Source organism: Sturnira hondurensis, unplaced genomic scaffold (assembly GCF_014824575.4).
Source record: "Sturnira hondurensis isolate 20B ecotype Veracruz unplaced genomic scaffold, ASM1482457v3 Scaffold0022824, whole genome shotgun sequence".
Taxonomy (NCBI): Eukaryota; Metazoa; Chordata; class Mammalia; order Chiroptera; family Phyllostomidae; genus Sturnira; species Sturnira hondurensis.
In genome coordinates, this window is record NW_028095455.1 from 485454 (window position 1) to 512646 (window position 27193).

The following is a 27193-nucleotide window of genomic DNA, read 5'->3' on the forward strand; positions in this document are numbered from 1 at the left end:
CATCATCACCAGTCCCTTATTATATGAAATGTTAAAGGGACTTATCTAAGGAAAAAGAAGATCAAAAACTAAACAGTGAAGTGGCAAGAAACTCATAACTATCAACAACTGAACCTAAAAAACAAAACAAAACAAAAACAAACTACACAAATAACTAGAACAGGGATAGAATCACAGAAATGGAGATCACATGGAGGGTTATCAGTGGGGAGTGGGTGGGGGAGAATGGGGGACAAGGTTCAGGAAATAAGAAGAATGGTAGGCACAAAATAAACAGGGGGAGGTTAAGAATAGTATGAGAAAGGAGAAGCCAAAGAACTTATATGTATGACCCATGGACATGAATTAAAGGGGAGGGGTGCAGGGTGGAGGGGGATAAAGGGGAGAAAAAGATGGGACAACTGTAATAGGATAATCAATAAAATATATTTTAAAAAATTCTAAGCAGTATCTATCTACAGGGATTAACAAACAAACAAACAAATCCATCATTTAATACTGGGAATAATTATATCTAAACCTTTGGGTCTCACTAGAAACAATTCTTTATTAAGCATAGGGAAACAAAGCAGAAAGATGATCTTCCAGAAATCCTTTTCAAATAAAAATATAATGGTTATGTTTCTATGAAACTTTAGAAAAATGGAAATATTTTCAAATGATTATATGCTATTTTAGAGATCCTTTATTATTCCTTTTGCTTTCAACTGAGTTTTTCTATTCTACCCCTAACTTTTAACCTTTAGTTTTTATCTGTTTTTAAACATAATCTGAACACATATTCTCCAATTTATTTTTGCTATAAATTCTTATTTTTGCATATTGAAGTTTAAGTCTCACTACTGTCACTTAATAGTTTTCAGACTTTGGGCAAGTACCTTAAACTTTCTAAGCATCTGTTTACTTTTTTGTACAATAGGGATAATAACAGTCCTTACCTCATAGCGTGTGTGGCACAAATACTCAACAAATGTTAGTTAATTATTACTCTTGATTTATTTGTTTTAAATTAGTGCTTATGGGTTTTATAGAGCAGATAAGGACTGTAAGATACTAGAATGGGTTACCAAAGAATAACTGTAAAATTAATTTTCTTTTATAAATATCTAGCTGGGACACATAATTTCCTTCCTTCTCAATCTTCTGCTCAGTCTCAACTACTAACTTTGTTTCTTATTTCAGGGAAAATGGAAAAATCAAGACAAAAACATTCACATACTCACACCTTATCTGCAACTGAAGACCTTCATGTATACTTGTATTTTCTGTCTTATGTAAGCTAACTCCTCCATTTGAGTATCCTCTCTCACCTATTCAAGAATATCATTCTACCAAATGTCCCTTCCTTTGCCCGAGTCCATTTTTGCCTCTGTATTAGATAATTTCCACCAGTATACAACCATATTATTTCTCTCATTAAAAAAAATAAAAGACAAAGCATCACCTCTCTTGGCTCCAACCTGTCCTTCTCCAAGTATTGCCCTATTTCTGTGCTCAACTTTATAGCAAAATTCTAATTCCTTTTCCCTAATTCTCTTCAACAGAATCCTAACTTTTACCCACTTCTCTACCAACACAGCTTATCAAGGTTATCAATGATCTGTTGCCAACATTCAATAATAAATCCTCAGTCCTCATATTCCTCAATCCACTATGAGCAGTTCTCACTGACATTTTCTATACCTGGTTTCTAAGACACCATGCTCTCTTGGTTTTCCTTCTATGTTACTTAACACTCCCCTTCTCAGTCTCTTCTGCTGAGTACTACTCATATCCGCCATCTCTAAATGTTAGAATGCCACAGGACTCAGCATCTCTTATTTGTGCTCATATACTAGGTGACTTTCACCAGTCCCATGCTTAAATATAATATATATCCCAAATTTAAATCTGGCTTACTCCTTTAGACTGGGAACACATATTAAACCGCCTATTCAGTAACTCCAATTAGATGTCTAAAAAGCATATCAAACTTAACATGTTAAAATCCAAACTCTGAACCCGTTTCTTTCTGCTCCAAACCTGTTACTCTCTTAGTCTTCCCTATCTTAGGTAATGGCAATTCCACTATTCCAGTTTAGACCAAAAATACTGGTCATCATCTTTCTACTCTCATTTTCACCCCCGACACTCCATATCCAATCCTACCTTCAAGATATACCTTCAAGATATATCCAGAATTCAACCACTCCTTGCCACCTGCACTGCTACTATCCTGGTCTAAGCCACTATCATTTTTTTTGCCCTGATTATTGCTTGTGTAACTAATTTCCCTTCATCTTTGTCCCTCTACTAATCTTAACACAGCAGGCACAATGAGTTTAAACCGAAGTTTCAAAGCACATGGCCTACCTTTGCTTAAAATCCTCCAATGGCTTTTCAATTCAGAGTAAAAATGAAGTCCTTAAAGACTTATTTGATCTGGCTACCTTTCCCATTACTTTTCTGACTCTTGATTCTTACCACTTTCCTCCTCACTCATTCATTCTAGTTACACTTGCTCCTTTGAAGTTCTTCTAAATGCCCAACATGCTTTCAACCTTAGGGCTTCTTCATCTTTTTTTTCTACAAGGCTCTCTCCCTCATTTCCTTAAGATCTCTGTTTAAACATTAACTTATCAGGGAATTTCTTTGACACTCTGGTAAAAGAGCAATCATCATCTGTCCAAACGAGGCATTTCCTATTTCCCTAACCCTGCCTTTTCTTCATAGCACTTACCATATGAGTTTGTCCTTTCCCTTCATTAGAATATAAGCCACAGATGAAGCCAGAAATCATTAACAAAAGGAATATTGGAAAATTTACATGGGGAGGGGTGGCAAATAAGACAGAAAACTGTACTTGAATAACAATAAAAAAGTTATTACAAAATTTACACTTTTGTGAAAATTAAACAACACACTATTAAACAACCAATAGATCAAAGAAGAAATCATAAAGGGAAAGTGTAATATACAGATGAATAACAATAAAAACATAGCATATCGAAATTATGGAACACAATGAAAGCAGTGTTAAGGGGAAATTTTAAAGCTATAAACTCTTAGATTAAAAACCAAGAAAGATATCAAATCAACCACCTAAACTAAACCCAAAGCTAGCAGGACAGAAATAATAAAGATTAAGTAAATGAACTCCATAGAGAAAAATCAATGAAACCAAAAGTTCGTTCTTTGAAAGATCAACAAAGGTCACTTGTTGACAAAACTGACAAAACTTCAGCTAGGTGGACTAAGAAGAAAAAGAGAAGACTCAAATTACTAAAATCAGAAATGAAGGTGGAGCCATTAGTAGCAATTCTGCAAGGATTATTAAGAGTACTATGAATGATTGTATGACAATAAATTGGATAACCTAGATGAAATGAACAAATTCCTAGAAACATCAAACTAAGTCATGAAGAAATAGAAAATCCAAATAGATCTATAACTAGTACAGAGATTGTATCAATAAATCAAAGAATATCCTGACAAAGAAAAGCCATGGACCTGACAGCTTTGCTGGTGAATTTTACCAAACATGTAAGAAGAACTAACACCAATCTTTATCAAACTTTTCCAAAAAATTAAAAAGCAGGAAACATTTCTTGACTCATTCTTTGAGGCCAGCATTATCCCGAAGGCAAATCCAATAAAGATACTACAAGGAAACAAAACCAGACTATTACCTCTTATAACCATTAATGCAAAAATTCTCAAGAAAACATAAGCAAATCAAGTTCAGTAGCATATTAAAAGAATTATACAACATGACCAAATGGAATTTATTCCTAAAATGCAAGGGTGGCTCAACACTCAAAACTGATTAATGTAATGCACCACATTAACAGAAGGAAGGGAAAAAATGCATGATCATCTCAATTGTGGCAGAAATAGCATTTGACAGAAGTCAACATCCTTTTAGGATAAAAAAAAAATCAACAAACAAGAAATAGAAGAAAACTACCTCAATGTGAAAAAAGCCATACATGAAAACCTCACAGCCAACATCATACTCAATGGTAAGACTGAAAGCTGTCTCTCAAAGCATAGGAACAAGGCAAGGATGTTTGCTTTTGCTACTTCTATTTGACATACAGTACTAGAAAATGTAGCCAGAGCAATTAGGCAAGAAAAGGAAACAAATGGCATCCAAATTGGAAGGGAAGAAGTAAAATCATCTCTGTTCATTGATTATATGACAATAAATTTTAAAAATCCTCAGTCTACAAAAAATTGTTAGGATAAACAATTTTTATTGATCAAAGTAGCAAGATACTAAGTCAACACACAAGAATCAGTTGCATTTTTATAGATAAACAATGGTCAATGTGAAAAGGAAATTAATACAATTCCATTTACAGTAAGATCAAAAAGAATAAAATAATTAAGAATTAATCAAGTATGTGAAAGATTTGAACAATGAAAACTAAAAAACAAAAACAAAAAACTACCAGAGAAAGAAATTAAAGAAGACATAAATACATGGAAACAGAGTTCATATTCAGTGTTCCAATATATTCAAAAAATTTTTTTTCAGTTACGGTTTACATTCAATATTATTTTGTATTAGTTTCAGGTATACAGCATAATGGTAAGACAATCATACTTTACAAAGTGATCCCCCTGATATTTCAAGTATCCATCTTGTACCATATATAGTTATTACAATATTACTGACTATATTTCCTATGCTATGCTTTACATCCGGCTTTACATCCCTATGACTATTCTGTGATTTCCACTTCTTAGACCCTTCAACTTTTTCACCCAGCCCCCCCCCAAAACCTTCCCCTCTGGTAACCACCAGTCCAAATTCTGTATCTGAGTCTGTTTCTATTTTGCTTATTTTGTCCTCCATATTCCACATACAAGTAAAATCACATGATATCTGTCCTCTGACTTGTTTTACTTAGCATAATACCTTGTAGGTCCATTTATGGTGTCACAAATGGTAAGATTTCATCTTTTATTTTTTTATGGACAGGTATTAGTACACTGTATGTATGTGTGTGTGTGTGTGTATATATATATATATATACCATTGCTTTTTAACTTTTTTTAACGTATTTTATTAATTATGCCATTAAAGTTGTCCCATCTTTTCTCCCCTTTATTCGCCTCTTCCCTGCACCCTCCTACCACCCGCGTTCCCTCCCCTTAGTTCATGTCTGTAGGTCTTACACATAAGTTCTTTGGTTTCTCCATTTCCTGTATCGTTTGTAACCTCCCTCTATCTATTTTCTACCTACCATTTATGCTTCTTATGCCCTGTACCTTTTCCTCAATTCTCCCCCTCCCACTTCACACTGATAATCCTTCATGCAATCTCTATTTCTGGGAATTTGTTCCTGTTCTAGTTGTTTGCTTAGTTAGTTTTTGTTTTTTTAAATACATTTTATTGATTATGCCATTACAGTTGTCCCATTTCCCCCCTTCATTCCCCCAACCCTACACACCCACTCCCCCATTCCCCCCTTTAGTTCATGTACATGTGTCACAAGTTCTTTAGATTCTACATTTTTCATACTATTCTTGCTCCCCCACTGGTCTATTTTTTACCTATCGTCCATGCACTTATTCTCTGTACCTTCTCCCCCCTTCTCCTCCTCCCATTCCCCTGTCGCTAACCCTCCTTGTGGCCTCCATTTCTATGGTTCCGCTCCTGATCTAGCTGTCCACTTAGTTTGCTTATGTTTTACGTGTGGTTGTTAGTAAGTGTGAATTTGCTGTCCTTTCACTGTTCATATTTTTTATCTTCTTTTGCTTAAATAAGTCCCTTTACCATTTCATATAGTAAGAGCTTGGTGATGATGAACTAACTCCTTGAACTTGACCTTATCTGAGAAGCACTTTATCTGCCCTTCCATTCTAAATGAAAGCTTTGCTGGATACAGCAATCTTGGATGTAGGTCTTTGGATTTCATGACTTGGAATACTTCTTTCCAGCCCCTTCTTGCCTGTAAGGTCTCTTTGGAGAAATCAGCTGACAGTCTGATGGGCACTCCTTTGTAGGTGGCTGTCCCCTTATCTCTTGCTGCTTCTAGGATTCTCTCCTTCATTTTAATCTTGGCTAATGTAATTATGATGTGCCTTGGTGTGTTCCTTCTTGGGTCCAACTTCTTTGGCACTCTCTGAGCTTCCTGGACTTCCTGAAAGTCTATTTCCTTTGCCAGACTTGGGAAGTTCTCCTTTATTATTTGTTCAAATAAGTTTTCTACTTGTGGCTGTTTCTTTTCCCCTTCTGGTACCCCTATAATTTGGATGCTGGAACGTTTAAAGATGTCCTGGAGGTTCCTAAGCCTCTCTTCATTTTTTTGAATTCTTGTTTCTTCCTTCTTTTCTGTTTGGTTGTTTCTTTCTTCCTTCTGGTCCACTCCCTTGATTTGAGTCCCAGTTTCCTTTCCATCACTATTGGTTTCCTGTGCATTTCCCTTAATTTCAATTAGTTTAGCCTCCATATGTTCCTCTAATTTGTGGCTAAAATCAACCAATTCTGTGAGCATCCTGATCACCAGTGTTTAGAACTGTGCATCTGATAAGCTGGCTATCTCTTGATTGCTTAAAAGTATTGGCTCTGGGACTTTGAACGTTTTTCTGCTTGAGCCATAATGTTTTGGTTAGGTTGCACCTGTTATGTTTGAGGGATGGAGCCTTAGGTGTTCACCAGGGCAGGGCAAACCACGGTGTTGGGTTGTGATGCTGTATGTGAGGGCAGGGTCAGAGAGGGAGCAATGGTTTTTGTTCTGCTCTCTCTTGGATTTTGGTCCCCTCTGCTGCTTCCCACAAGCAAATTGGGCCCTTCTAGTGCTGGTTTCTGGGTGTGTGGGCTTGTGTATGTTCTAGGACCCTGTGAGTCTCTCCAACGAATTCTCCCATGAGGCTGGGAGCCTCTCCCGGCACCTCAACCCCTGAAAGTTTTTCCAATCAGTGCTTTTAGGCTTTAATTCCCATCACTGGAGCCCTAGGTTGCATGGTCTGTCTCACTGCTCGTTCCTTTGCCTGGTTTATCTGCATGTGAATGTGTGACTGTGGTCAGCCAGCTGCCTTGCACCCTCACTGAGTCTGCCATTGCCACCCCATGCCTGGGATCTGCCAAATGCTGCCTGCATGCCTGGGTCCTTCCAGCCACTTTTTCCTGCCGCAACCCCTCTCCACCGACCGCCAACTCTACCCCTTTTAAAAGACTGGATGAATGGTTCGTTGTTGTTGGACTTTGGTACAGTTCAATTTTCTGTCTGTTTTGGTTTCTAAATCTTTGTTGTCCTTAAACTTGGTTGTGCAAAGAGGTACAGTATTTCTGCCTACACCTCCATCTTGGCCGAAGTTGTGACTCTGTTTTGTTTTTTAGGTTCAATTGTTGATAATTGTGTTTGTCGTCACTTTACTGTTCACAGTTTTTGATCTTCTTCTTTTTCTCAGATAAGTCTCTTTAACATTTCATATTAATAAGGGACTGGTGATGAAGAACACCTTTAACTTGACCTTATCTGGGAAACACTTTATCTGCCCTTCCATTCTACATAATAGCTTTGCTGGTAATGTTGGATGTAGGTCATTGCCTTTCATGACTGTGAATACTTCTTTCTAGCCCCTTCTTGCCTGCAAGGTTTCTCTTGAGAAATCAGCTGATAGTCTTATGGGAAGTCTTTTGTAGGTAATTCTCTCCTTTTCTCTTGCTGCTTTTAAGATTCTCTCATCTTTCATCTTGGGTAATGTAATTATTACGTGCCTTGGTGTGTGCTTCCTTGGGTGCAACTTCTTTGGAACTCTCTGAACTTCCTGGACTTCCTGGAAGTCTATTCCCTTTGCCAGATTAGGAAAATTCATTGTTTTCAAATAAGTTTTCAATTTCTTCTCTTCCTCTTCTCCTTCTGGCATCCCTATGATTCATATGTTGGACCATTTAAAGTTGTCCCTGGAGGTTCCTAAGCCTCTCCTCATATTTTGAATTCTTATTTCTTCATTCTGTTCTGGCTGAATGTTTATTTCTTCCTTCTGTTCCAAATTGTTGATTGGAGCCCTGGTTTCCTTCATTGCAGTGTTGGTTCACTGTATACTTTTCTTTCACTTTGCATAGTCTTTACCTTCCTCTATTTTGCAACCATATCCAACCATTTCTGTGAGCATCCTGAATACCAGTGTTTTGAACTCTGCATCTGATCGGTTGGCTATCTCTTCATAGCTTATTTCTATTTTTGGAGTTTTTATCTGTTCTTTCATTTGGCCATATTTTTTTTTTTATCTCAGTCTGCCTGTTGTAGAGTAAGGGGCAGAGCCTTAGGTATTTGTCAGGGCAGGGCAACCCGCGTGATTGTGCTATGATGCCTTATGTAAGGGAGGAATCTGAGAGGGAACAATGCCACTTGGTGAGCTCTTGTCAGGCTTTCAGTCACTTTCTCCGTTACTGACAAGCAAATTGGGCAGTCCTGGGAATGATTCCTGGGTGAATGAGTTTGTGTACATTTTATGACCCAGTGGGTCTCTCCAACAAACTCTCCTGGGAGGCTGAGAATCTCCTTCCCACGAAACCCCTACAGGTTTTTCAGTCAGAGGTATTGAGGCTTTATTTCCCCATGCTGGAACCCTGGGTTGTCCAGTCTGTCTTGCTTCCCAGTTGTTCTTTCTGGTTTAGCTGCATGCAAATATAGAACCTCCCAGTCCACCAGCTACAGCCTTGCCCATCTCTGCCACTCCTACCGGTCTAGATGAATATTTCTTCTTTAACTCTCTATTTGCTGGACTTCCACAAAGGTCCAATTACTGGCAGTTTTGATTATTTTTTGTTTCTAAATATTTTGTTGTCCTTCCTGTCACTGAGTGATGACACAAAATGTACCTACCTATGCCTCCATCTGGGCCAAAGTCCCGTTGCTTTTTTTATCCACTCTTCTATTAATGGGCACCTGGGTTGCTTCCATTAATGTGCTATTGTAAATAATACTTCAATGAACATAGGTTGGGAATTGTCTTTCAATTCCATGTAACCTGGGAGCCAAGGAGAGTGGACTGGAATGTGCATGAATGAATAATGATGACTTCATTGTACTAGTCAGTGGGGGCGGTTAGATTTCACTGAATGAGCATGAGTACTGTGTGGCTGTCATATTCAAAATGACTTAGTGAATAGAGCAATGAATATCCATGAAATTCTGCATGAAACTTGAACATTCCTCCATGGGAACTGTTTGAATGATTCAGAAAGCCAAAGCTACGGGCAACTGGGGGTTGGCAGTTTCATCACAATATACCCTCTTATGTATCACATCCCGTGCAGAATGTTTTAGTGAAACATCAAATTATCCAGTGACTCAGCGCCTCCTACATCCCAGATTTGGTGCCTGTGACTTAGAGGAAAGAGATTTCAGATCACCAATGAGACTCAAGAAAATATAACAGGACAGTAGATTGCTATTGTGAGAACTGTGTGAGGTCCCAGGGTGCCTACTTTGAAGGGGACTGAGGCATCATTGTCCTGTGTACAATGTTTCTTGTATCTTCTTTAATAAATGTCTCTTTTTTTCATAGTACATGGCTGGATACTTTATGGACAGACCATGTGTACTAAGAAGTAAAATTAGTGGGCAATAAGGCAGTATTATTTTTAATTTTTTAAGTTACCACAGTGGCTGCACCATTCTACATTTCTACCAATTGTGCATGAGGGTTCCCTTTTCTCCACATTCTTGCCAACACAGTTGTTTGTTGATTTGTTGATGCTAGCCATTCTGACAGGTGTGGGGTGATGTCTTAGTGTGGTTTTAATTTGCACGTCTCTGATAATTACAGACATTGAACATCTTTTCACGTCTAATGGTCATCTGTCTGTCCTCTTTAAAGAAATGACTACTTGGATCCTTTCCCCATTTTTAAATTTGATTGATTTCTTTGTGTGTGTGTGTGTGTGTGTGTGTGTGTTCAATTCTTTATACATTCTGGACATTAACCCTTATTGGATGTGTCTTTGGCGGATATCTTCTTTCATTTGGTAGAATGTCTTTTTGTTTTGTTGATGGTTTCCTTTGCTGTGCTAAACATTTTTACTTTGAAATAGTCCCATTTGTTTATTTTTTCTTTTGTTTCCCTTGCACAGGAAAAATATTGCTAAGAGAAATGTCAGAGATTTACTGCCTATGTTTTCTTCTAGGAGTTTCATGATTTCAAGTCCTACATTTAAGTCTTTAATCCATTCTGAGTTTGTGCTTGGATATGGTGTAAGAGATAGTCTTGTTTCACTCTTTTGCATGTACCTAGCCAACTTTTCCAATACCATTTATTGAACAGACTGACTTTACCCCATTATTCTATTCTTGCTTCCTTTGTCAAGTATTAATTGACCATATAGGCATGTGTTTTATTTCCCAGCTCTCTGTATTGTTCCACTGAGTATATGTTTGTTTTTATGACTGTACTGTGCTGTTTTAATTACTATAGCTTTGTAATGTAGTTTGATATCAGGTTGTATGATAACTTCCAACTTTGTTCTTTTTCAAGATAGCTGTGGCTACTTGTTGGAATAAATCCCACCTAGTTACGGTGTATGATCTTTTTAATGCATTGCTGAATTTGGATTGCAAATATTTTGTTGAGTACTTTTTCACCTATGCTCATCAGAAATATTGGCCTATAATTTCTTTCTTTGTAGTGAGAAGACAATATTTAAAGACGTCAATACTACTCACATTAATCTACAGATTTGGTGCAACACATATCAAAATCCCAATGGTGTTTGTTGCAATAACAGAAAAAACCATCTTGAAATTCATGTGCAATCTCAAGAGACACCAAGTAGCCAAAACAATCTTGGGGAGAAAAAAACACCAAAATGAAGTACTTATACTTCCTGCTTTCAAAAGTAACTACAATATAAAAACATAGTAATCAAAACAATGTGGTACTAGCATAAAAACAGACATATGGGTCCATGGAATAGAACAAAATCTAGAAATAAACCCTTTGTTATATGGTCAGTTTTTTTTACAAAGGTGCCAACCATTCAATGAGCAAAGAACAATCTTTTCAACAACTGGTGCTAAGAAAAGTGGGTAACCACATACAAAAGAATAGAGCTAGACCCTTTTCTAACACTTCGTATAAAAGTTAACTCCAAATGGATCAATGCCCTAAGTGAAAGAGCTAAAGCTATAAACCTCTTGTTAGAAAACAGGGCAAAGGCTTCATGACACTGGATTTGGCAGTGATTTTTTTGGATACAATATAACTCTATAGACATAGGCAACAAAAGAAAAAAATAGACAAATTAGACTTCGTGAAAATTAAAAAGTTTTGTGTATTAAAATCACTATCAGCCCTGACTGNTTTCTAACACTTCGTATAAAAGTTAACTCCAAATGGATCAATGCCCTAAGTGAAAGAGCTAAAACTATAAACCTCTTGTTAGAAAACAGGGCAAAGGCTTCATGACACTGGATTTGGCAGTGATTTTTTTGGATACAATATAACTCTATAGACATAGGCAACAAAAGAAAAAAATAGACAAATTAGACTTCGTGAAAATTAAAAAGTTTTGTGTATTAAAATCACTATCAGCCCTGACTGGTATAGCTTGGTGGGCAGAGTGCGGGCCTATGAATTAAAGGGTCACTGGTTCGATTTGCAGTCAGGGCACATGCCTGGGTTGTGGGCCAAGTCCCTGGTAAGGGATGTGTGAGAGACAACCATACATTGATATTTCTCTCCCTCTGTCCATCCCTTTCCATTTCTTTAAAAATAAAGAAATAAAACCTTTTTAAAAAGGCACTATCCACAAAGCAAAATTGACTTCCAGCCAAGGTGGAGGCGTAGGTAAATATATTTTGCCTCCTGGCACACACAGAAGGACAACAACAAATTTAAACACAAAAAATAACCAGAACTGCCAGAAAACTGAACTTTATGAAAGTCCAATGACCAAGGAGTTAAAGAAGAAACATCATTCAAACTGGTAGGAGGGGTAGAGATGGGCACCTGGGTGGAGAGGATGTGCAGCAAGGTGGCACCTGGAGCTTCTACATTTGTGTGTAGATAAACCGAGAGGAACTACTGGGAAGTAAGACAGATTGCACAACTCAGGATTCCAGTGAGGGGAAATAAAGCCTCAAAACTTCCAAATGAAAAAACCTGTGGGGGTTCCGGGGGTAGGAGAAACTCCCAGCCTCCCAGGAGAATTCATTGGAGAGACCTACTGGGTAACAGAATGTACACAAACCCATTCACCTGGGAATAAGCACCAGAAGGGCCCAATTTGGTTGTGGGCAGTGGGAGAAGTGATTGAAAGTAGGGTGAGAGCCAAGCAAGAGGCACTGTTCTCTCTCTGACTCATGGTCCACATATAGTGCTGCCACAGTGCAGCAACATGGGTTGCCCTGCCCTGGTGAATGCCTAAGGCTCCATCCCTTACAACATGCCAAGACAAAAAAAATGGCCCAAATGAAAGAACAGAGCAAAGGTTCAAAAATAGAACTAAGTAACAGAGATATAGCCAACCTATCAGATGCAGAGTTCAAAACACTGGTAATCAGGATGTTCACAGAAATGAGATAGTTTGGTAGCAAAATAAAGGAAGAAATGAAGGCTATACAAAATGAAATAAAGGAAAACATACAGGGAACCAACAGTGAAGGGAAGGAAACTGGAACCTAAATTAACAATTTGGAACAAAAGGAAGAAATAAACATCCAACCAGAACAGAATGAAGAAACAAGAATTCAAAAATATGAGGAGAGGCTTAGGATCTTCCGGGGACAACTTTAAATGTTCCAACATACGAATCACAGGAATGCCAGAAGGAGAAGAGGAATTGAAGACATAATGAAGAACTTCCCTAACCTGGGAAAGGGAACAGACTTCCAGGAAGTCCAGGAAGCTCAAAGAGTCCCAAAGAAGTTGCACCCAAGGAAGCACACACCAAGGCACATCATCATTACATTATACAAAGTGAAAGATAAGAAGAGAATCTTAAAAGTAGGAAGAAGAAAGGAGAGTTACCTACAAAGGACTTCCCATAAGAGTGATTTCTCAAAACAATTCTTACCTACAAAAGAGTTCCCACAAGCTGATTTCTCAAAAGAAACCTTGCAGGTAAGAGGAGGCTAGAAAGAAGTATTTACAGTCATGAAAGGCAACAACCTACACCCAAGATTGCTCTATCCAGCAAGGCTATCATTTAGAATGGAATGGCAGATAAAGTGCTTCCCAGATAAGGTCAAGTTCAAGGAGTTCATCATCACCAGTCCCTTATTATATGAAATGTTAAAGGGAGTTATCTAAGAAAAAGAAGATCAAAAACTGTGAACAGTAAAATGACCACGAATTCACAATTATCAACTGAACCTAAAAAACAAAACAAAACAAAAACAAACTAAGCAAACAACTAGAACAGGAATAGAATCACAGAAATGGAGGATCACATGGAGGGTTATCAGTGGAGAGGGAGAAGAAGAATGGGTAAAAAGGTACAGGGAATAAGAAGCATAAATAGTAGGTAGAAAATAGATAGAGGGAGGTTAAGAATAGTATAGAAACTGGAAAAGCCAAAGAACTTATATGTATGAGCTATGGACATGAACTGGTGGGGGAAGTTCCTGGTGGGAGAGGGGTATAGGGTGGAAGAGAATAAAGGGAAGAAAAAAGTGGGACAACTGTAATAGCATAACCAATAAAACATTTTAAAAAATAAAAAATAAAAATAAAGTGAAATGGCAACCCGATTGTAAACATATTGATAAATCTTATATCTAATAAAGGATTAATAACCAGAGTATATAAAGAATTCTAAAACTCAGCAATAAAAAAATCAAACAAGCAACCCCAAAATTGGCAAAAACTTAAAACATTTCTCCAAAGATATACAAATGGCCAATAAATACATAAAAAGATATTCAAAATCACTAATCATTTGAAAAATGCAAATTAAAAGTACAATATAGCACCCACCCATCTCACACTAAGAAAACTATTTAAAAAATAGTAGAAAATAACAAACATTAGCAAGAATGTGAATAGGAACCCTTTTATACACTGTTCTTAGGAATATAAAACTGTACAGTTATCATGGAAAACAATATGATGGGTACAGAGAAAATTACAAGTAGAATTATGATATGATCTGGCAATCCTACTTCTGGATATATACACAAAGAACTGAAAGCAGGGAACTGAGATGTCTGTACATCTATGTTCAGAACAGCATTATTCATAATACCTAAAAACATGAAAGCTACCTGCCCTGGTCAGTGTGGCTCAGTTGGTTGGGTATTTTCCACAAACTGAAAGGTCATAGGTTCGATTCTAGGTTAGGGCACAGGCCTAGGTTGCAGGTCCATCCCCGGTTGGCATTTAGGAAAGGCAATAAATAGATGTTTCTTTCTCACATCAATGTTTGTTTCCCTCTTTTTCCCCTCCCTTCCTCTCTCTCTAATAGTGCAATGACAAAATGTCCTTGGGCAAAAAAACAGAAAACAAAAACAAAGGGAAAAATAAATCATGAAAACTACCTAAGTGTCCACTACAGAAAATGTAAATGCATACAATGGAATATTAGCTGTAGAAAGGGAGAAAATTCTGACATATGCTGCAAGAAGGATGAAGACCGACAACATTATTCTAAGTGAAATAAGCCTGCCACAAAAAAGACAAATATTGTATATTATATAATTAGCCAAAATTACCAAGACAAAATACACAATGGTGGTTACCAGTTGCTAGAGGGCAGAAAAAATGCAGATTTATCATTTAATGGGTACAGAGTTTCTGTTTTAGTTCTGGAGATGGATGAGTTATAGTAACAAAACAATATAAATGTATTTAACACCATTGAACTGCATACTTAAAACTGATAAAAATGGTAAGTTTTTTGCATTTTACAATAAAGAAAAGGAATGTTGCCCTGGCTGGTGTGGATCAGTGGACTGAGTGCTGGCCTGTGAACCAAAAGGTCACTGGTTCGATTCCCAGTCAGGGCACGTACCTGGGTGGCGGGCCAGGTTCCCCAGTTGGGGGCATAAGAGAGGCAACCAATCAATGTATCTCTCACACATGGATGTTTCTCTCCCTTTCTTCCCCACTTCCTTCCCCTCACCCTAAAAATAAAATATTTTTGTAAAGATTTTATTTATCCATTTTTATACAGAGGGGAAGAGAGAGGGAAAGTGAGTGAGAGAAACATCTGTATGTGGTTGCCTCTCATGCACTCCACACTGGGAACCTGGCCCGCCACCCAGGCACGTGCCCTGACTGGGAATCCAACTGGAGATCCTTTGGTTTGCAGGCTGGTGTGCAACCCACTGAGCGACACCAGCCAGAGCTAAAAATAAATAATATCTTTCAAAATATAAAACAATGTAAGCCACAGAATAAGGATTTTGTTTTATTAACAGTATTTTTTCAGGGCTTAGAACGTCTTTTACACACAGAAGGCATTGAAAAATATCTGTTAAATTATATATCAATAGAAAACTACTATATAATTCCAGTATATCTTCTCATAAATCCTAAAATAAGAGTCCTAAAATATGTGAAACAAATAGAAATTGAATTACCTGTTTCTTTGAAAAGCTTTCATTAACTTTGGTTCCCATGGCAGCAATTCATTTAAAAGACGTATCAATGTACCATGCAATTCTTTTACAGCTTGCCTCCGATGATACCATTTGCCCTAAAAACATAATTTTAAAAGTAAATCCTTTAGATTTAATCTAAAAGTGCATGTCAAGGCTCATTTTCTGAGTATAAACCAACACACCAATACCCATAAAATAAGTTTCTCTTCTTTAGAAGGTTGCAGAATGGGGGAAGTATCCAGTGATAACTCTCATGTGACATACTGGTAATCATTTTCAATACTGTAATGTTACACTGAATTAATAATTACTGACACTGCCTCCATTTGCTAAGCACTATTCAAAGTATTCATTTACATATGGGTGAGAGATGGGAAGAAGGAAGGAGGGATGGAGTGAGCATGACAGTACACATGCTCTCTAGCTGTTATGAAACCCTTCTGAGGCATGTGCATTTTAGTCTCACTTAACAAATGACACAACTGAAGCTCAAAGAGCTGAAATAATTTGATTAAGGTCATATGACTTGAACACACATCTGCCTGATGCTGAAGTTCAAGTTCTTAAAACTATTGTCAGTATTTCTTAAAAACTATGGCATAAATTCAATCTGACATAGATTATAAAAACCTCTAGTAGAGATACTAATACCACAGGAACAGTAAGTTTATAGAAGTTATATATCTAGGTAGCTTATCCTTTACCACATTCTCCACAATGTTAGTATACACCTGTCAACATCCCCACCATCATTATCATCGTTTATTGTTATATATCATGTTGTATTTCCTTTCTCGGTAATAGTTTTAAGATATAATTCACATACCCTATAGTCCACCTGTTTTATTTTTTTAACAACAAAAAACACACTACTATATGTTACGGGTCACATTTAGCATGCAACAAATTAGACTTCATTCCATAGCAATTGTTAAGTGAGTCAATTTGCACATACATAGAACACTGAGGCAGAAAAATTAAAACTCCCTAGAGCAAAATACATCCTAATCTGTGCATTAATTTCCTCATTGTATATATACCTAAAACCTTCAAGATTTCAGTCATGGAAACTTAAGTCATATATAAAATCTAAGTGATTAATTGTATAATTCCTACACTAAAAAAATTTCGTGTTTTAAACCAACAGAATGTTTATGCACATAAAAATAAATAAGTACATTTCTACCTCTGAGGTTTTTTTTAAATCTTGGAAGAGAGATTGTTTAGTAAAAGAGTTATGAAGATGTGGGATTTTATGTGCATATAATCACATAAATAAAGAACCTTGACTCACTAATTCTCATGTCTTCATATTGGCAAGACAAATCATATCACTGTGAAATGTCAACAAAGTAATTTTATTTCACATAATATACTAATGTAGATAGACATATCTACCCTCTGGTTAAATACTTAATACTTTGGGTTCTTAATACTTAAAAGAACCCAACTTAATAATGAACTATACCTCAAAAGTTCATTTTTTTCCAAAGAATGTTATAGAATAGTATCAAATACTTGAAAATCCATGAAAATACTATTTAATGACAAACAATAAAACTGAACAAGAAATAACTTTCATCTAGAGAAAATTGAGAAAGATGAAAATGCAGGTGACAGTCATCCTAAATCTTTGGTGGAATGAGATAGGGTTTTATTTCAATAAAAAATAGAAAAGAAAAAAAGAAAAAAGAAAGAAAATAGGAGAGTGGAGATTTTTTCTTTTAACACGGCATGTCAACAATGTTATTTTTCTACTTCTTAACTATCATTTGGCTCAAAAATAAAATTGTGAGAGTAGAAGTAGACTTTCCCAAAGCTAAAGAGAGCAGAAAGAGGAAAGAAATGAGGAATGAAGGTGGAGAGACTATCCTCTTTTTGGTATAATTAGTTAGAAAAGTATTAAAAGATTGGGGAGCACCAAGCATGCTAAATTCCTTTTAACTGGGTGTCTTATGGGGAAGAATAGCAGGTGCAGAATTAACTTGGGCAGCAAGACTGCTGTCTGGATTAGTGTGGTGGTGATGGGCTGGGGAATGCAGAAGGACTACCAGTATTACGGGAATTTACACTAGGCAGGTGAGGAACAAGAAAGGGGGGACTGTATAGCTGGATGTCATTACTTTAAGACATTTGTCAGGTGTATTTGTGTCTCTACTCAATTATAACAATTTTTATTAAAAACAATTTTTAAAGGGTTAGGAAGATTTTGCCATTTGATTTTATTTTGGTTATTAAATTTTAATTAATCCAATTCCCAGAAAATGAACTACTGAACCAGCTGACTATACATAGGGAAAGAGTCTTAAATGTAATCAAAGAATAGACTTCTAACTTCCATATAATTCTCTCTTAACCACTGACCTATTTGGGGATGTCTACAGCCTTTTAACTTTATGTACATATTTTCGCCTTCTTTCCTTCTTAATATTGCATATTCCCTACTTGGGATAGTGATGGTATGGTATTTCATTTACATTTGAAACTGTATATTTAATCATCCCATATTTGGGAAACAAACAAAGTCTATTATTTATACATCACAAATTACAGAAAGTATAGTAAAATGACTAGAAGATACATATAAAGCATACAATGACCTTGACAAAGGGCATTCCTATACCCTGCCATAGGGTATGGGTATCCATAGCTTTTAGGTTGATCAAAAGGGGGCATAGGTTTAAGAAAGTTCAGAATCACTGCTCTGGGACTGGTATTTGAGGTAACGTGCTTAAACTACTTGATAGTAAAAGAGAACCTCACACTGCTCGTTTCATTTATCATTTTCTTTGGTTAATACAACCCAAATAGAATTAAAATAGTATGTCCCCTACTACCAAATGATGATCTAAGAGTATCACAGAATACAATGAACTAATGTAAAGAGAATTTTTAAAAGTTAGTCAGATGGTAACAGTGAACTGTAACTTAGGTCTAATATAAAAATTTATTTAAAATCAAACAAGTATTTCCTGAACATTAAGTCAGGTTGTTAACTGAACACTGGCCATAGCTTTTCTGACTAAGCAACTTGATTTACATATGCAGATAATGAAAAACTAAGAACAACTATGTTTCTTCTGGGATAAAATTATTAAAGCTAAAAGGGAACTCAGAGGCCATAATTTCATAGAAGGAAAGTAGCTAAAGTAACATACGGGGAAGTACTTGTAGACAGATGTAGACTTTAGAGTAGAATTCTAGATCTTCTGAATGCTAAAACCCCCCTCTCTTCCACTACTCAGTGCTGCTTATCTTGACCCATACAAAGGAAATTCTCAAAGAAGAAAGAGACTGTATTGTGTAAGTACCAATGTTTACATGTAGGTATCTCTGTAATGCAAACGTTAACATGTCAGATTTATTTTGTTTAATTACAATTGTAGTTAAAACTACAGTGATCTAAGGTTTAAAATTAAATTAATAAATAAGAAAAACATCAAGTTCCCCTATTTTCAAACACATGAGAGAATATAGATGTAATAAAAATTAAAATGCTCTTACAATCTTTATCTGTACTGATCAATATAGAACCAAAGATAAAAATAGTAGGTAGAAGAATTAATAAAAGGGCGTTTGTGGAATAGTGCTATAACTGTTTCTCTAATAAAAATTATATTTAGTAAGCTTTATGTATATAAATTTGGCCCTGAGTTTTCTTTATAAACAAGTATATGAATATGAGGATAAATGAACTATTTTCAATATCAGAATTCTCACTATTTTCAGGGATAAAAAACATTTTCTAAGATAATCCCAATGGTTATGTAAACTGAATAATTCAAACATTTACTGAAAGTCACTTCAAAAAAGAGAGTGGTAGTTTTCTTTTATGAATTTAGTATAAAGTTTAACATAAAATAGAATATGAATTTCACGCATAAACTGTGGAACCAAAAACACAATATGGATTAAATTTGAAGCTTACCTTTCAATACTTTCTCATCCAATGTCCACAGCAGCTGCAGATTGCCAGCTCCCTTTCCAAAACTCCCCAAGTTTCAAACAGTGGAGGTTTTATAACCTGATAGGGATTACTACAAAAAGGAGCTGGTCTATGGTCATAAGCCACATCCTTTATTATAGTATGAAGTTTCATAAGTTTTTTAATGTGATACATTAATTACCTAAGGAACCATATGGGAAAAGGAAATTTATAAAACTTACAAGACTGCACAATTTTGTAAAATGAAAACCTGAGCATATGCATGTGAAATGAGTGGGCAGGGAAACTTACCTTACGACTAAAGAACAAGTCCATTCTACGGCAGTGATCTAGGATGGGGATGACAGCACCAGCAGAATGCTGGCTGGAGTGTTGCAGAGAGGGAGTTGGCAATCTACTGATGTTGGGGACATTGGACATCTAAAATGAAGAAAAAGAGGAAAACAAATTCCAGATTTATCATATGTCTCACCATCGCAGACATATTTTGCACATTTTAATAACTTAGATGGTTTAAATGTTAAACTTAGGTGAAAGTAACTTCCTTAAACAAATGATCTTATTTTTTATATAGATTTTCTTACAATAGTATATCTAAACAAAATAGGAATTAACAATTACATGAAAGAAAAATTACACAAAAGATTTTTTTAAATTAAGGGGGCATTATTGTGAAGATGAAAAACAATTTTACTATAAAGAACAGTACAAAAACAATAAATATAATAAAATATCAATGCTATTTTTTCTATATGGTTTTACTTATAATAAATATGTTGTTAGAGTACAGAAATGTGGATCATATTTTTTTGTTACAGGCTTGGTTCTTATTCCAGATAGAAATACCATGGTGGAAAAAATATTTTTTAAAAAATATTTTATTTATTTATCTTTAGAGGGGAAGGGAAGGAGAGAGGGAGAGAAATATCAATGTATGGTTGCCTCTGCCGAGGACACACAATGTATCATGTGTCCCCTGCCAGGAATTGGCCTGCAACCCAGGCATGTGCCCTGACTGGAAATCGAACCGCGATCCTCTGGTTCACAGGCCCGTGCTCAATCCACTGAGCTACACCAGCCAGGGCTGGAAAAAAATTAAATAGCAATATATCATGCTTTTCAAATAAAACACAAACAACTTTTGGAAAAGCCAAATGGATCCATACAGAAAGATGTCTGATTTAAAATCACTAACAGGACTTCTGGTTAAGATGTACATGTAGGAAGGCATGCTTGACCTCCTTGCACAATCATAAAAAGGATCACAACTAGCTTCAAAACAAAAAACACCCAGACCTGCCCCCAAATCCAACTGTATAGAAGTCTGACAACCAAGGATTTAAAGAAGTCACATTCATCCAGATGGGTGGGAGAGGTGGAGCTAGTGAGCCAGGGTGGAGAGGACGCTGTGTGGTGGAGCTGAGGTGGCAATAACAAGGCAGCTGGTGGAATGGGTGGCCCCACATACACATATGGTGGATATAATCAGGAGGGATACAATGGGAATCAGTGATCCCAGCTGCAGGCCAGACCACATGGTCCAGCATTCCTGAGCTGGAAAACTAAAGTCTCATAATTTCTGACTGTAAAAACTAGTGGGAGTTGGGGTGGTGGAATAAGCTGCCAGTCTCTTGGGAGAGTCCATTTAAAGGGCCCACAGGCTCCTAGAATGAATGCAAACCAACCCATTCTGGGAACCACCACCAGGGCAGCAGCTAGAGGGGTGCCAGTTGCATATGAGAAGGTGGGTAAAGTGACTGGAAACAGGGCAAGTGCTGAGCAAGCCTCAGTGGCAGTGTCCCCTTTCCAAACCCTCTTCCACATACAAAACCACAAAGCAGTGAAGCAGGTTGCCCTGACCTGACAAATACCTAAGGCTCTGTTGTATACAACTTAACGGGTGCACCAATACAGAGAGTCAAAGCAACACTACCTAATACACACATGCACACACACACACACACACACACACACACACACAAACCACAGGGAGGCTGCCAAATTGTGGAGACAAGAAAATATGGCCCAAATGAAAGAGAACAAAACCCCAGAAAAAGAACAAAGCTAAACAGAGATAGCCAACCTAGCAGATGCAGAGTTCAAAACACTGGTGATAAGTATGCTCATAGAAATCACTGAATATGGCAAAAGCTTAAGCGAGGAATGAAAGCTAAACTAAATGAAATAAAGAAAAATTTGTAGGGAATCAAGAACAAACAGAAGGAAGCCGGGGTTCAAATCAATGATTTGGAATATAAAGAAGAAATAAACGATCAACCAGCACAGAATGAAGAAACAAAAGCTCAAAAAACCAAAGAGAATAAGAAGACTCTGGGACATCTCCAAACATGTCAACATCTGAATCATAGGGATGCCAAGAGAAGAGGAAGAGCAAGAAATTGAAAACTTATTTGAAAAAATAATGAAAGAAAATATCCCTAATTTGGTGTAGGAACTAGACATACAGGTCCAGGAAGCCCTAAGTAGGCTTTGGGACAGAGTCCCAAAGAAGATGGACCCAAAGAGGACTACTGCAAGACAAATCATAATTAAAATGTCAAAGGCTAAAGGCAAAGAGAAAATCTTAAAAGCAGCAAGAAAATAGCAGTTACCTACAAAGAAGTTCCCGTAAGACTATCAGCTGATTTCTCAAAAGAAACTTTGCAGGCAAGAAAAAACTGGCAGGGAGTATTCAAAGTGATGAAAAGCATGGCCTACGACCAAGATTACTCTATCCAGCAAAGCCATCATTGAGAATCAAAGGGCAGATAAAGTGCTTCCCAGACAAGGTAAAGCTAAGGAGTTCATCATGGCCAAAGCTTTATTATATGAAATGTTAAATGGACTTATCTAAGAAAGAGAAAAAGAACAAAACTATGAACAGTAAAATGATTAACAAACTCATAACTGTCAACAACTGAATCTAAAAAACAAAAACAAACTAAGCAAACAACTATAAGAGGAACAGAATGAAAGACATGGAGATCATTTGGAGGGTTATCAGCAGGGAGGGGGACAGGGAAAGGTACGGAGATTAAGAAGAAAAATTGGTAGAAACAAAATAGGCAGGGCAATGTTAAGAAGAGCATAGGAAATGGAGAAGTTGAAGTACATGCATGATCCATGGACATAAACTAAGGGTGGGGGGGATTAATGAAGAGTGTAGGGTAGGGGTACAGGGAAGAAGGGGATAAAGGGAAGAAACTGGGACAATTATAGTAGTATAATAAAAATTATACTTAATAAAATAAAATGAAATCAGTAAAGAACCATATCAAAATTACAAAATATAGAACCATCACTCACAACCATCAGAAATTGAGTTGAATGAAGTCTGACTATGGAATTTAGAAAACACATCCATCCAGACTGGTAGGAGGGTCACAGGTGGGTGTGAAACCAGAAGAGGCTGGTTTCAGACCCATCTGTGGTAGATAAAAATTCAGGAGGGATATCTCAGGAGCGAGAAGCCCCAGTTCCACACCAGGACCCCTGGCCCAGGGTTCCAGTCCCCAGAAGGTAAGTTCCCACAATTTCTGGCTCCAAAAATGAAAGGGGATTGAATTGGTAGAAGAAACTTTTGGAGCCCCAACCAGTTACCATTAAAAAACCCACACATGGACTCACCTACTCAGTCTCATTCCCTCAGAGTTGCAGCACTAGGGTAGCAACTTAAAAGGCACCAGTGCCATAATGGGATAAAATGAAGTGCTTGGCATCAAGGTGAGCAGAGGCCATTGTCCCTTTTCTAAACCCTCCCTACACAGAGCCAGCAATCTGGTGCCACATTTGAGACTCCATCAAGATGGCTAACACTATTTGACCCACATTGGAGATCTCCAGAGACACCACCCCATCCAACTTAACGGCCCTCCCAAGTTGCTTTTCCATATGAATGGCTGGTCTAGGTCCACACCACACAACTTTTTAAATCCTCTCAAATAAAGCAACAGCTGGCCTCAGTGAGCCCGAGGCCCACTACTAGTAGCATGAAGCCTAGATTCACATCTTAGCTTTGCCTGGGAATCTCCAAGCCCAGCACAAGTAGCAGCTATCTCAGATTACTTTATAGCTCAGGTAGGGTGGTTCTGGGCAAAACGCAGGTGTTGACTTTGGCCTCCAACACCTTGGACACCCCAGGGCCAGGCTCCCAGTGGACAGCTACAGACCATGTCAGAGAACCACCATCCTGCCCCCACACATCTGATCCTCCAGAGAGGGTAGAGGTTGGTGGTAAGTGGTCACAGTCAATCCTTGCAGCTGACTGGCCTGGGTAAATACTTCCCATTGATCTGCCAACAGCAACCAACACTCAATTACAGGAGGAGGATGTACTCAGCCCACACAAAGGATGCACCTCCAGTACCCAACTTGGGTGATACGGGAGGCTGTGCCACTGAACCTAACAAGACACCTACTACATTAGGCCATACTGCCAAGACACAGAGTCAAATCAGCTCTACCTAATACATAAAAAAAACCCCAGGGAGTCTGCCAAAACAAGAAAACAAAGAATCATTGTCCAAAAGAAAGAACAGATCAAAACCCCAGAAAAAGAGATAAATGAAATGGAGATAAGCAATATACCAGATGCAGAGTTCAAAAACACTGGTTACAAGGATGCTCAAGGAACTTAGCAAGGACCTCAGCAGCATAAGAAAAGATCCAGTCAGAAACAAAGGATTCACTAATTGAAATAAAGCACAATTACAGGGAATTTTATTTACAGGGAATAAGAGGGAAACAACAGTACAGGGGGATCAAATCAATGATCTGGAACATAAGGAAGCAAAACACAACCAATCAGAACAACAAGAAGAAAAAGAATCCAAAAAGACGAGGATAATGTGCTTATTCCAAAGCACACTGTGGGATAACTTTAAGAGCTCCAACACTGGCATCATAGGGGTGCCAGGAAGAGAAGAGAAAGAACAAGAAATTGAAATCTATTTGAAAAAATGAAATAAAAGTCCCCTAATTTGGAAAAAATAGACATGCAAGTCCAGAAAGCACAAAGAGTACCAAACAAGATGGATGCAAAGAGGTCGACTCCAAGATATCATCATAATTAAAATGCCAAAGGTTAAAGACAAAAAGAGAATCTTTTAAAATATTTATTTATTTATTTATTTATTTATTTATTTATAGAGAGAGGGGATGGGAAGGAGAAAGAGTGGGAGAGAAACATCAACGTGTGGTTGCCTCTTATGTGTTCCCCTACAGGGGACCTGGCCCACATCCATGCATGTGCCCTGACTGGGAATCAAACCGGCAACCCTCTGGTTCACAGGCTGGCACTCAATCCACCGAGCTACACCGGTCAGAGTGACAAAGAGAAAATCTTAAAAGCAGCAAGAGAAAAGAAGTTAGTTACCTTCAGGGAAGTTCCCATAAGACCAATAGCTAATATCTCAAAAGAATTTTGCAGCCTAGAAGGGATTGGCAAGAAATACTCAAAGTCATGAAAAGTAGGGACCTACAGCCAGCAAAGCTATCATTTAGAACTGGAGGGCAGATAAAGAGCTTCCCACATAAGAAAAAGCTCAAGGAGTTCATCATGTCCAAGCCATTTATTACATGAAATGTTAAAAGGATTTATTTAAGGAAAATATGAAGATCAAGACTATGAACAATAAAGTTGCAATAAATACACGCCCTATCCATAACTGAATCTAAAACACAAACTAAGGAAAAAAGGACAACAGAGGCAGAGTCATAGATACAGAGTGTTTTGATGGTTACCAGATAGGAGAAGGTTGTGAGGGAATAGGCAAAGAGGTACAGGGATTAAGAAGTACAAATAGGTAGTAACAGAATAGCCATATGGATGTTATGTACAGCATAGGAAATGGAGTAGCCAAAGAACTTTTACATATGATCTGGGGACATGAACAATGGTGTAGGAATTCTTTGAGGGAGTATGGGATGCTGGGTGGAGGAGGGCAAAGGGGGAAAAAATCAGGACAACTGTAATAGCATAATTAAGAAAATATAGTTAAAAATATATAAAGTTAGTAACAATATCCAAAGGAAGGTTGCAAAGAATTTCAATTCATATGTATAATAACACAGCACAAATACATTGTAATTGATATTTTAATAAGCTGATTATTTGAAATTCTCCTAGTCCAAATAATATTAATAAAAAGGTACTTTTTTCTTATTGCTTACCTAAAGAAACTATCATCATATTCATATATTTCTGCATATTCACAATTTTGGGGGCAACACAGCACATTCATCTTGGTAAAGTCCCCTGAAAAAGTTCTAGTTTGACAGGTTAATGAAATGTCTGCATATTAATATGGAAAAAGTTAAAAAAGTATTTTAACACTGCCAAAAGTTCTAATGTGAACTACCATATGCTAGTATTTTCTCTTGAGGTACTCTTACACATTTTCACTTAAAAAGAATTTAATGGAAAAGGAAAGCATTTGTATTTTATTTTAAAGGCATCCCACACTGGACAGCATATACAAAATTTCCACTGTGTTTCTATATTAGCATTTAACTGGAAAGCATGAAGATAAACAACTATATCAACAATAATATTGAAAGTTTTAGTGTCATTTAGCTTTGTAGAGGAAAAAATGGGTGCCATATCACATTCTTAGTGAGGCAGTTACTATTACTAGTGAAGAAAATCTAACAATATCTATGTGCTGCATTTTGCCATGTATAATGTGCACCCATGTTTTTGGCCCAAACTTTCAGGGGAAAAGTCTTTTGTTTTAATTTTTAAAATCAATTATTATTTATTTATATTTAGACACTTGTTTTTTGTATTATTAAGACATCTTAGCACTTATTTTTAAACATATTATGGTACAAGAAATTTGGTACAACAAAACCAATTATTGTATTCTAGAGTATTACTTTGCATGTGGATATTGTTATGGCTTTATAGAGTTATACTTTTAATGCATAAGCATAAATAAAGAATTAAAAACATTTATATAGCCCTGGCTGGTGTGGCTTAGTGGATTGCGTACTGGGCTGTGAACCAGAGGGTCACCAGTTCGATTCCTAGTGAGGACACACCCCTTGGTTGTGGGCCAGGACCCCAGTAGGCAGGGTGTGAGAGGCAACCACACATTGGATATTTCTCCCTCCTCTTTCTCTCTCCCTTCTCCTCTGTCTTTTAAAAAACCATTTATATAGATACAGAATTAGTACTACCCATGTATAATGCTCATCCTCATTTTCCCCTCAACAATTTGGTCAAAAATGTGTGCATTACACACAGCAAAATACGGTAATCAATGGTATTTACCCATTTTCATTTATGAAGAAAGTATACTAGACTGGAAATTAACCACTGGTTGAATTAGAACGTTTTCAGTAAACTAGTGGTCAAAGAAATTGATAAAATTTTATCAAATTGTAATTGATATCAGAAAGGTGGGTTCTGTAATTCCTGGCACAATCTGAACCACTAAGTAATGCTACATTTGGTATCATGAGAGAATAAAGTTCCAAGTAAGTGAAATTAAGAGTGGGGCTATCTTAAAAGCAAGAATAGTATCCTACTTATTTTTACTTTTTCAGGCTCTATCACAACACCTAGCATACTGTAGGCCCACAGTAAATATTCTAACTACATTAAGTACATGTGTTAGCTGGCTGAGATTTTCTCTCTATAGGCAAAAGATTTTAAAACATTGACAGAAATGTTCCTAAAATATATGTCTTCCAGATTATCTGAACA

General features: G+C 37.0%; 1 protein-coding gene across 4 annotated transcripts in view; it reads right to left on the reverse strand.

Moving 5' to 3' along the window:
* Window positions 1-27193, reverse strand: part of BRD10 (bromodomain containing 10) — a 140627-nt gene that overhangs the window by 8102 nt on the left and 105332 nt on the right. For 2 of the 4 annotated variants that reach the window (XM_037036342.1, XM_037036341.1), the window contains exons 6-7: window positions 19777-19905; window positions 15519-15634 (exon numbers count right to left, since the gene is read on the reverse strand). In XM_037036342.1, coding sequence (XP_036892237.1) covers window positions 15519-15634; window positions 19777-19905 — 245 coding nt within the window. The remainder of the gene's footprint in view (window positions 1-15518; window positions 15635-19776; window positions 19906-27193) is intronic. The other 2 variants (XM_037036344.1, XM_037036343.1) reach the window with 1 other exon arrangement.